This window comes from Haplochromis burtoni, unplaced genomic scaffold (genome assembly GCF_018398535.1).
Source record: "Haplochromis burtoni strain Fernald_Lab_line unplaced genomic scaffold, NCSU_Asbu1 Contig_80, whole genome shotgun sequence".
Taxonomy (NCBI): domain Eukaryota; kingdom Metazoa; phylum Chordata; class Actinopteri; order Cichliformes; family Cichlidae; genus Haplochromis; species Haplochromis burtoni.
Genome location: NW_024582441.1, coordinates 2,110,156 through 2,122,435, shown reverse-complemented (window position 1 = coordinate 2,122,435; position 12,280 = coordinate 2,110,156). Strand labels below are relative to the sequence as shown.

Sequence of the window (12,280 nt, the reverse complement as noted above, 5' to 3'; positions counted from 1 at the left end):
CTTAAAGAAATGTTTACTCCAAACAGTGAGAAACCATATATAGTAACTTAACTGGCCTTGACTTACAACATGAAAATGAACATTTTACACAAGTTTAAAAACAAAGTCAAGCAATAAGCTTCATATATAAATGGATGGATAAATCTCGTTTTAAGCCATTTGTTGATATCATGGCAAACCAGTAACGCCCCACACCGTGTCTGTTTAGGTCTTTCCTACCTGCAGAAACTGTAACGTCTTACTGACTACACCTCAGTCAAGCAATAAGGGAGAAAGAGAAATGTGATATACAGTTGCCAATTTACCTGCAAGCACCTATCATTATTTCCCTCCCTACGGTGTGCTAATATTGCGCCACGGTTGTGTTATTTCAAATGCTAGCCGTTAGTTCAGAGCTGTTACTGCAGAGACAATGTGACTCGGATGAGGGGTGATCTAAAAAATAAAAGTCACTCATGTTTCACGCATTCAAAAACGTCCCGTTTGCTTCGGTGTTGGAGGTCTGATATGAAACAGCTGGGAGGAAAGCTAATCAGCGAGCTAACGAAGGCTAACCGTTAGCAGCCCAAGAGCTTTATCTCGGACCACCAGATTGCTGCTAACATGCAGCGATGGCCATCTTCCTAAAGCTGCTAACATGTCCGCGGCGTGGCAGCCAGCTATCCTGCTAGCTCGGAAGCTAATAAAACACCCTGCGTTTTACTCCTTGGCAGCGGGCGTCAACGACGCATTTGCTAGCGACTAAACCCTTTTACCACTTGGACCACTGGTGCTTACTTTCTGATATCAAGGAGAAGAAGAAGAAAAGACCGAAGAAGAAGGGCGGGATATGCTTCTTCGGTGGTATAATGGCGGCGACAGACTAAAAGTTAATATTAGCTGTCTCCCCCCGTTGAAATCCTCCATACATAAATCTCAGTTTGCGATATGAGACCATAAGAGCAGTATTTTTGTAAAAATAAGCCAAATATATTCAATAACACTTACCTAACTCGGACATTGCTTGTCGAGGAAATAGGACAACTTCAGTTTTTTTCCGTATGTTAGAAGGTTCGTGCTGATTGGCTCGATCGGTCACTTAATGCGCCAATAGCGTTCGAGGACACATAGCACGGAGAGTTTGTAGTCGAAAAGCGCGCCAGGAGCATCAAGACGCGTGAAGAGGTCAATCATTGGCCCTCAATTACTAACAGTGCTACAAAACAAATATGTCTGTAAGTTTAATCACAAATCATCAATTTACCACTATTTTAAAGTGATCGCACTTTACAAACGAATTTAGACCAACTAATAAAGTCCTGGCTTTCTTAGGATGTTTACAAATCAAATCAAATCACTTTTTATTGTCACATCACATGTGCAGGTACATTGGTACAGCACATGCGAGTGAAATTCTTGTGTGCGAGCTTCACAAGCAACAGAGTTGTGCAAAATACAATAACAGAAACAGGCAAAATATAGTAAAATACAAAATACAGTCTTTAAAATGAATACTCCTCTTACTACTATATTTGAAGTCTTTCTGTCACAGTTATTTAAAGAAAGTTTAGTACATGCAGCACTGAAACCTTCAGCATCATTGGTAATATAGCAAATGTGTGTATAGACAAACAGTATTTGTTTACACATACAACACTGCAAAGGTTTTCTTTTTTTTAATGTTTAGATTTGTTTTTTCATTGCATAACACCATCACGGAGGCCCGAAATGTATTCCATAGTACAGCAACAAGCCAAAAACACACAACTAGAAAAAGAAAGAATTGATTTGACTCATGGTTTATTGCATTTTGTCTGTTGTTATCGATATTGGAATATCCCAAGTTTATTGCTCAGACTCAAAAGTCAATTTTTGTCTTGTTTCTCTTTGCTCTTTTCCCTGTTGTTGTAAATTTGCAGTATATAAATAAAATAGTTTTGAACTGGACCGAAAAGTGCCCTTTAAAAAAAGGGTGGAATTAAATTTAATAGAAATGTTCTTCTGTGCTATATAAACTGCAATACATTGCAAATTCCTTATATAAGATATAAAAGTCAGTTCAAGTTTAGTCCGCTCTGTTTATTTCTTAAAATTACACTGTTACACCTGAGCGCTAAACTTGATTCCAAATGGTACGTGTCAGGGTCACACACAGACACAGGCACACAAAGACAGAATAACATTACTCAAACTTGACGCATCGTGTCACCATGATGACAACTTTTCACTGACGGTTGCGGTTCAGAGACTGCACCTCGCAGGAGAACAGGGCGGTCTTGTCACGCTGCATTGGTTACTCACCTGCATCATCTTGTTCTGCATTCTTAACATCTCCCTCGGTTAGACCTCAGTTTCAGCTGTGGGTGTGCTCGAGTGGCTACAGGTTAATAGTCATGTAGCTAAAGGTAAATTGAGCTTGCACAGATGTCACTGAACCCTTTTCCCCCTGAGCACATTGAGGACTTCTCATTATTCACACTGACTTCAAATCAGGTGCAAACTGATTTTAAATGGCATTGATATAAACTGCTATGGCATTTTCATTGATAACAAGATATAAGTGAAAGACCTGCATACAAACAACTTTACAACCACACAATTTCTGGAGAATACATTAAAAACAGAATTACAGGTGATCATTTTAATGTGTTCATCACTACACTCAGCGACAGGATGGGCTGGCATGAAATCCTGTATTTTCCATGTAGGTTTTCCATGTTAGGACATAATGAAAATACATCTAGTCCCTACGAGGTCTTAAAATAAGGTAAACACAACCCAACATGATCAGCAACATGCGATATAATACCCTGTGATGTCTTTAATTCAGTAAAAACTCAAACAAAATGAACATCAGAACATTCTGAAGAACATCATTCTGAAGAAACTTTGGACGAGTCTTTTTTTACAGCGTTGCTTCAGTTCATTGAGGTTTGTGGATATTTGCTTATTCACAGCTCTATTAAGATCCTGCAGGTTGAGGCCTGGACTTCGACCGTTTTCTTTTTCAGCCGTTCTGCTGTAGATTTGCTGCTGTGTTTGGGATCGTTATCTGGTTGCATGACCCAATTTGGCCCAAGCCTTAGCTGTCGAACAGATGGCCTCACATTCAGCTTCAGAATACTTTAGTTCATGGTTGGTATGAAGTGTTTGGTCTCGCCTTTCAAAAAGGACACTTTTCTAAGAATCAGATTATTTGTATTATGACCTAATGCATCAAATATTAGAATTGAAAGAGGGCGCATCCTTCAAATCTCAGGTAAGTAAAGACACTACGTGACAGGTTATTGTATTAAGGTCATGTTATTCAGTGTATGTTGTAATCAACTTTAGGGTTTCCACTGAATGTTTACAACAAATTATAATTATAATAAATCCGATTTGGATACTTTTCTTAATTGTGTTCTAACAGATGGATGAAGGCAAATTTATTTGTAAAGCCACCTTCAGCCACAAGCTATTTTAAATGCCTTTGAGTGAGATATGATGGTATGATGTTGTAGAAGGAAGGGAAAACTATACTATAAAAAAAAGGTCTAATCATAATTTAAAAGTTAATAACCCAAAAACTAAGAGAGAGTACACATGTTATTGTGTTCAGTGCTGCTTGAACTACAACGTTGAGTTCTTTTAAAGAGAGAAAAAAATACATTTAGTTGTGATATGTGACCGTTTGGGGTCATTTGTAATCCAGGATTACATGAGCTGCTGTGATATTTTTAATAAAAAAAAAAAAAAAACAACCCATAGATTTGCCACGAATTCTTAGCATTATAGGCTTTGATTTTAAGGTAAATTTCTACTTCTTCTCAGTACATTCTAATGTGTTGAAGTGAATCATGGCTAACAGACCTAGAACAAGATTCACAAGTATCCTGAACTACACAAGGTTTGACAACCGAACACCCAGAGCAGACAAACTTACAGCCTTCACGGATATTTGTACAATTTTTACGGACTAGTTACTGATCACTGTGTGGATGAACAGTTTGTAACTTTCAGAGGCAGCTGAAAGGCAGTGAGTCCCTCCTACACTAGCTAAGTTTGACATAAAGATCTGCTGAAACTGTGATGCCAAAACTCCTTTATGCATAAAAATTAGTGAAAGCCATAATTATATTGGAACACTTTAGAAATATCTGTCGTAGATAAAGAAAACAGTTCAGGTACAGCAATGTTATGTCAGTCATGTTAGTCACTAAAATAACTTGGAGTCAACTTCTGGTGGCAGAAAAAAATCTATATCAACAAAAGTAATTCAGAATAGCTTTTTGTGCAAAAAAATGCCAACATAACTGTAACTTGCAGAGTGTGCTGATATTTTGTAAACTTAACTCTTTCCTCATCGGTTATCAGACAATTTGACTTCATCCTGAAAGTCAAACAAGGCCTTTGCACGGCTGTACAAAGACAAAGTATGAATTAATGTTAGCTGAACCTGAGGGGCAGCCTTAAGGGAAACCATGAAAGTTTAGTACTGAGCAGCAAAGGTTGTCCAAGTGCTTATAAATATTTTCTAGTGAACACTGAGTAAGACAAAAGAACAAAGGACACCCTGAGACTTCATTAAATTCTCTCCATCTTTTACTCGTCTGACTGAAAAGTCTGAGTCGCTCTGAGGCAGCAGTGTGGGCTCTTGTTAAGACTCCATGAAGAAATTCAGCCGTGTTTGAGGTCCTTAAGGTCACAGAGTCGAATGAGACTTGAATTCAATGTGATGCTAGGTCATCTTGAAACAAGAAGCCAAAAGAGGGCCAACTAGGTAAAAGAAAGCCATCCCAGAAACCCCTCGCTGATGCGTGTGATACAGCCAGAGGAGCAGGTTTCATCAGTCAAGGTCAAAAACATTTTCAGTGACATTTGCGATAGCATGGTTTCCATAACAACAGTTCTGATTTCTTCATTATTCAAATGATCCTTTCCAGAGTTCGCTGATCCACACTGACTCTGCTGCAGAGCTTCATTTCATTAATCCTTTCATTAAAAAGGTTTCACACAAAGCAAAATCCAGAGACTCATACCTGATGAGCAAAATTACACATCAAAATGCATAAATATGTACTGCCTTACATTTAGTTCAGATCCACATCATCTGTATTAAAGTTAAATAACAATTACCTAACTGTAGGACAAACCTGTTGAAGCTGTCACGGTCACTGACTGGTCCCAGCGTTTTGAGTTGGATTTATTGTTTATTATTGGCGAGTCTCTGTTCTCAGTTTTTATTTTCAGTTATTATTTAGTATTTTGAGTCTTCAGCTCTGTTTGGTATCTGAGCTGCAGTAAATCAGTAAACCACCCTCTCAGAGCTTACTGTAGATTGCCATTCAGATAATGGGACTGAATAATACGGAAGCTTTTTTAACTTGTACAAAACATTAAAGAACACTTTGAAAACACATTGAACCTCAGATACGGGAAAGAAAGCATCCTGGAACTTAACAGCCTTTAATTGTTGGTTTATCAAAAAAATAAATAAATAAATAAATAAAAATTACACACTTTAAAGACCTCTTAAGTTCTGGTGTCTAATTGCAGATCAAACAAATTTGAAAAATATTTCCAAGAACCTCAGAATTAGCTGATTTTTATTTATTTTTAATAATTACTTAATTTCCTACTGTCAACATTTTTCAAATTAGAGGCCCTTCAAAGTACACCTGGGTGGACTGAACTTTGGTCCTCAGCAGTTCTGAGCCTTACAAATCTCACCTTCTGGCTGTGATTCATTGTGTTAAACCTTCTTGAAAAACTTTAGCCAAACCAGTTTTTTCTCTCTCTCTCTCTCACTCCACACACACACACACACACACACACACACACACACACACACACACACACACACACACACAAACACACACACACACACACACACACACACACACACACACACACACACACACACACACACACTCACACACACACACACACACACACACACACACACACTACAGTCTAAATCTTGTTTTTTTTCCTGCTGACTTTTCTATAACCAGCTTCAAGCACTGATATAATACAGTGGAGAAACTTCAAAAGTGCATTTTGACTCATATCACTATGTATCATAAATGAATGGTTAGAGTCATTTCACCCAATATGGGAGGATTTTAAAGGGAGAGAAGCTACAGTGGATGAACTTTGGGGTTGAGCCAAGGATCGGGATAAGATAAATAAAGCGTATATTGTGGCATGATGAAAGAATGAAAATATTTAGTTGGACAACAGTTCCCCTTTAAAGCCTGTATGGTATGTCTGTTAATATTGTGGTTAAAGTTGAACTTTTACAATCATTTTTTTTTTAATTATTAAGTAAATCTCACAGCATTGTAAACTGTATAGTAATGCCAGTATGTCCTCTATCCTCCATATACAACTCAGCTACCCATTATAACTCAGTCATGACACAGGTACAGTTTCATCACTTTATTAATGAGTTTAATTATTTATACCAACAAACAAAAACTGTCTCTCTCCCCCCATCCCTCTCTAATTATCATCATCATCATCTCCTTTATCCAACTGTTCTGTTCCAATCTAGTATATTCCACCCTTGGACAAGGGATGGTTTAAAGAGCAGGGTCACAACAGAGTGTGACAGATCAGAACGGGGAAAAACAGATATTAAAACAGCACATATAGCCAGTTTTTCATTTTGGAAAAAATACAGGTAATAATGTCCATGGTCTGCCAGCACGCATACAAACACACATATATTCCCTGCTGCTGTGCTCGAGAAACTCACCATCTGTGAAGCATGCACAGCGTACTAACAGGCCAAGCCCGTTACAGTCACATGACGCACAGAGAAATGAAAAAACAGGTGAGTCAGACAAAGGAGATGATAAATGCCAATGGACAAATTAATTTCCCCCCTTTCCTCCAGACTCACACACACGGACACACAAACACACACACACACACGCATACAGTGACCCGTGCTCCCTCCCAACACCACGACCCCACAGATCCAGAGGCTTGTAACATTCCCTTCACATTGAAGTTTAATGGAAAACTGGAGTTCCACCTGTTGGCGAGCAAGTGCACCTGCATTCATACGAGACCACGGATTGGACAGCGCGCTCCAACATCTGGATCCGAGTACAGTATCTTGGATGTGAAATTATTTTGCATGTGAAATTGCTAGACTAAAATGTGGAATTAAAAAAAAAAAAACGCAAACAAAACAAAACAAAAAAGAATCCCTCAATTTTACCCACCCATCAAAAAAACCCCAAAAACCCACAACACAATAAATAAAACAGTTATGACAACATTTATGGGGGAAAAGGGGCCGTTCTGAAGAGAGAAGTGGAGGGAGAGAGAATAAAAATGAAACGTTTTGTTCTGTTTTCCCCTCGTGAACCAGGGACTGAAATGAAATCGTATTTACAGACTGCGACTGAGGATAATCACCCGGACGCTGCTGCGCCGGTCTACTAGAGGAGAAAAAAAAATTACAGGAACAACAATATAATAACAATAATAACAAAAAAAAAACAAAAAAAAAACCCAAAATAAAATAAAAGGTACTTGATATTTACAAGTTTAGCAGTGGGCAGGGGGAAAAAAAAAGAAGAAAAGGGGGAATCTGAAGCCAGAGGGATGAAGACTAGGAGGGATGGAAGGGGGGAGGCTCCAAAAGCTGTTGGATTTCAGGGGTTCGAGCATAATTTCTGGTCAGATTATTACTGATATTAGTGGAAGTAAAACAGCGTGGTCGTCATGGGCTGAACATGCGTGTTGGAAGAGAGGAAACTGGCCACGCCCACAGAGGACTGCCAGCTGCGTGAATCATTCCCGACCATCACCGCATGGCGCGGAGAACATGATATGAGCTTTGCAGGCGGACTTGCTTTGGGAAGGGGCGAAGATGGTTTCAACACTCTGGCGACACACAAAATGAAATCACAGTCATCCTCCAGCACAAACAATAAGCGGCGCCAGTGATGGTGTGAGCGGCGAAAACAGCATTCTTCAACATAATCAGGCTGATACAAACAGCAACATCATTCAAAACACGGCGAGGCACCGAGGCTACTCTGAGATGTAGCCGGAGCCCCCCACCAACATTTGCTTCCCTCTACTCCCTTTTAGAGATGTGCAATACTCACTTGAGAATTAAATTGAAACTCTTGGTTTCCAGCTTAAATGACGACATGAGCTTATACAGAAAAAACTGAAGATGTGCGCTCTGCTCGCACAAAACTCCCTCTCGTTCACGTAAAAGGCAGTGCTGGAGCTAATACTCGAAAACAAACGGTGAACACGGGCTGGGGAGCTCTTCTCTGTAATAAAAATCTAAAACCACCTCTTATCTAAAATGACACGCACAATCTTGAGCCAACACTGTATTCGCTGGGAGATTTTTTTTGTTTCAAATCATTCCTCTGGTGAATCTGTTCACCAGTGGCCTTTGTGAACTGACAACTTAAGTGGAAAGCGACAGACAGTCCACAGAGTTAGCTGTACAGTATAAGTGTGGCATTTTTGACCCCACAAAGGATGATTGTCTACCAGTCGGGCCTTATGCACTAACTAGCCAATCAGGATCCCAATCAATGGCACTGTGGCCACACATAAAATTCAAATAAAATGAACTAAAAAAGAAAAAAAGGGATAAAAGCCAACTGTTGATTATATTACAGATAATCCACATAATATATACAAGCCCCCTCCTCATCTCCTAAACATCCTAAGAGGTCAGACAGCAGCCAACCTGGACTTGGGCCTGCATCCTATAAATAAGCCCAAGCACAACTACCTAAATGTCCTCAACCCATAGCTGCAGGCGCAGCATTTTATTGAAAATGGTTAAATATTCAGGGGAAATAGCAGTGCTGAGTTTTTACGTGGGTGTATCTAGTTTCTTTTCCTTGTATTTTAAGGGTTTGGAGCCAGGAGGAAGGTTGAGAGGGAGAGGAGCAGAGGAAAGTAAAAAGAACATGGGGAAGACAAAACAGAAAATATGACAGAGGGATGAATGCTCAGGTGCTGTTGTTGATGGAGCTAGGTGCTGAGCTGGGCTGGGCGGTACTGTCTGACACACTGCCCTCTGCAGGGGAAAAGAGGAAGCACAAGTTTTAACAATTACAGACACCAGTGCCTTTTTAAATAAAAAAAAAAATATATATATATATATATTTTTTTTTTTTTAAAAAGCCCATTTAATAACGTACCGTGTGATGCAGGCGATGTCTGTGCACGAGCGTGAGGAGGAATGAGTGTGGAGTTCAACTGGGGCTGAATGGACAGCTCTGAGAGAACAGGGCAAAGAAAACATGATTAATGATACTGATACAATATAAATAACAGCTGATAATCTGTGCAAGAAACAGACTGCAGGAAAGAAGAAGAAAAAAAAAAAGGACATGCTGACCAACGGGACTGAAGTTGAATAGGGGCGGAAGTTCTCGCCCGCTGGGGAGGCGGGTGTTCGGCTGGCGCAGCTCATCGAAGAAGGCGTGCGCACATGCCTCCAGTGGCGACAGCCGGGTCACCGGCGTGTATTCCAGCAGTCGAGAGCAGAGAGCAATGGCCTCCGGTGGGGTACGAGGCTTAAACACCTGATAGGAGATAGAAAGAAAATGTATCGATGATCAATACTAGCATGAATTTGGATTAATTAAAATCAGTTTAGTGTGACGTTTTCTCTAAAGAGCAACAGTAACTGCATTCAGAGAGGTAAACCTCTCAACGTCAATATTGTCCAGTAATGGGAGCATACCTTTGTCCAAGGGTGTGCTTTGATCTGTGGGAACTTAAACTCTGTGTAGTTGGGGTTCATCTCCCGGATCTGCTCCCTTGTTGGCGTCCCCAAAACCTGCCAAACAGGAGTGAAATGTTAACATTTATTTGCATTACATTATATAAATGAGTCTGAATCTTGCAACTGTCTGATATGCACTACTTCAGAGATCACAGATGAAACACACTGCATTGGTATTAAGTTAAATGGCAGTCCAGCCTCTTTGCAGACAACCTTGAGATTCCTTTGCATTATATTGCCTCTTATTAATTATTGATGGAATGTTTTGCTTTCCTTTTAGGATGCTGCAAAGCTGTATTGAGATCATTTTTGGACTGGTTCTAGCCCTCAGGCTGTGTTTTGCCTATTTAATACCAGCTATCATCAAATATGAGTACACACCTAATGATTTTAAACAATACAATAAACACATCTCAATATGTGTTGGGGCCTGTCCAACAGTGAGAAGAGGGAGTCTAAGGGGACAACAGCAATATAATAATGGTATGAAAACACAAGAAGGGAAGGGAATTGTTTGCTAGTAAATTAATCCAGTCGTTGTCTGAGGTGGATGAAAAATAAATAAATTGTACAGCTTACCCGGGAAGCCCAGATAGCTAAGTGTGGGAAATGGACTCATACTTCAACCCTGAGTGAACACACCTAAAAGTGCTTTAAAACATGGCATGCATACAAAAATGTATGCATAAATAGTAATACTAATAGGAAAAGATCCTGGTCTTTTCTTTGTTGAGTGGTATTAAACCAAAAGCACTTAAGAGTCACAGGTCATAACAGAAAAGATCATTATCTGAGTTTTTTCATATTCATGAATACGGCTCTGTGTTTGTTCACAATGTGCATCTGTGCATATTTATATTTTCTTCATTCAGAGATGTTTTCTAATATTTAAGTTTGTTAAACACAACAAAATGAAAGGTAGCAGAGCATTACTTTAAGTGCAGATTAAATTCAACATTTTCTAAGACAGAGCTGCTTTTGAAGGACCAAGTTAAAAAAAAATGTTGTGCAGCCCTGACCTCGACCAAGCATGTTTTTTCCTCCATATTTCTTCAATATGCAGTTCCTTTATAAACAATCCTACATTTACAAATTTCAAGGTTCAAGGTTCTTCATTTGTCACATGCATAGTTATACAAGTATAACACACAGTGAAATGTAACCTGACACGCTCCTCGACATGTGCAAAAAATTGGGGGGGGGGGGGGGGGGGGGGGGGCAAAGAGGTAGAGGAAGAAGAGGCGGTGGTATTGCCCAGCTGTACCACTGTTTACAGCACTCTTACTGTACCTTGATGATCTCTACTAGCTGGTCCACACCGCTGTCTCCGGGGAAGATGGGCTGACCCAGCAGCAGCTCGGCCAACACACAGCCGGCTGACCAGATGTCAATATTGGACGTGTAGTCGGTGGCACCAAATATGAGCTCTGGGGCACGATAGTACCGCGAGCAAATATAGGAAACATTTGGCTCCCCTCGAACTAGTTGCTTTGCACTGGAGGATTCAGAAAACAGACAGTTCAGGATGAGACTCGCAGTCGGTATGAACCTTGGATTTGCCAGTGTGTTTGTTTTCAGAGTAGCATGTGAGCGACCCAGACATAAAAAAGGCATGAGTGATCCACACAGGGAAAGCGGAGCCCGAGGAAGAGCGCTACACAAACAGACAGCAAACTAAATATCCACAATGAGACAGAAATGGTCACTACAATGCAAAAATGAAAAATGCAGACAGACAGATCTGCCCGCAGGCGGGAAATGTTACTGACCTGCCAAAGTCACAGAGTTTGAGGATGGCCGATTCTGGGTCCACCAGGAGGTTCTGAGGCTTTATGTCTCTGTGACACACGCCCTGGGAATGGATATAGGCCAGGCTGCGGAACAGCTGGTACATGTACACCTGAGGAGGAGACAGAGACACGATGCCCAACAGTGTTTAACAACTCAGACAAAAATCAAACAAATCTCAAAAAAAAAGAAGAAGAGCAATTTAAGAACAAAAGCCATTTATATCTCACTGGAGACGTCCTAGCTACGAGCCACCATCAGGATTCCTGCACCGTTTTCATTTTTCATGTTTTTTAAGACCACATGAAATGCAAGTCAATTTATTTTTAGGACAATATACAAGTTTGAAAGAAAAACAATACAGGCATGACTTAATAAATTAAATGAGATATGAACCGAATAAGTGGAAGAAAATCAATAGATGAATAAAAATAATCAATAAATAATTCATTGTTTTCAGTTTAACAAGTTGTTGCTGCAGGACTGACGACAAAAAAAGAAAAGAATTATTAGCTTCTCTCACAGTGAACTTACACTGCAATTCCATGTTTTATTATAGGCGTGTTATTTCATCCCACAAAGGAGAAGACAGTATTCCTGTCTATCTGGAGAAAAGCAAATTTTTTAGACATTTTAAGAGCAGCCAATTATTTTCACTGCATACATTCTTTTAAATACTAAACTGAAGATTGACAAGCCGGGACGCCCCAGTATCACAAATTTAATGGCTTTGGTGAAGAAAAATAA

At 39.8% G+C, this 12,280-nt stretch overlaps 2 protein-coding genes across 4 annotated transcripts in view; both read right to left on the bottom strand.

Annotated features, from left to right (window-relative positions):
• znf574 (zinc finger protein 574) overlaps positions 1-1,116 on the bottom strand; it is a 24,424-nt gene extending 23,308 nt beyond the window's left edge. Inside the window, exon 1 of one of the 3 annotated variants that reach the window (XM_005925141.2) lies at positions 988-1,116. In XM_005925141.2, the coding sequence (XP_005925203.1) occupies positions 988-1,000 (13 nt within the window). In that variant the 5' untranslated portion in view covers positions 1,001-1,116. The other 2 variants (XM_005925143.3, XM_005925142.1) reach the window with 2 other exon arrangements.
• A 5,271-nt stretch (positions 1,117-6,387) lies between these two features.
• gsk3ab (glycogen synthase kinase 3 alpha b) overlaps positions 6,388-12,280 on the bottom strand; it is a 24,747-nt gene continuing 18,854 nt past the window's right edge. The window contains exons 5-10 of the mRNA XM_005925144.3: positions 11,515-11,645; positions 11,036-11,240; positions 9,704-9,799; positions 9,356-9,542; positions 9,156-9,233; positions 6,388-9,031 (exon numbers count right to left, since the gene is read on the bottom strand). Of these exons, the coding sequence (XP_005925206.1) occupies positions 8,964-9,031; positions 9,156-9,233; positions 9,356-9,542; positions 9,704-9,799; positions 11,036-11,240; positions 11,515-11,645 (765 nt within the window). The 3' untranslated portion in view covers positions 6,388-8,963. The remainder of the gene's footprint in view (positions 9,032-9,155; positions 9,234-9,355; positions 9,543-9,703; positions 9,800-11,035; positions 11,241-11,514; positions 11,646-12,280) is intronic.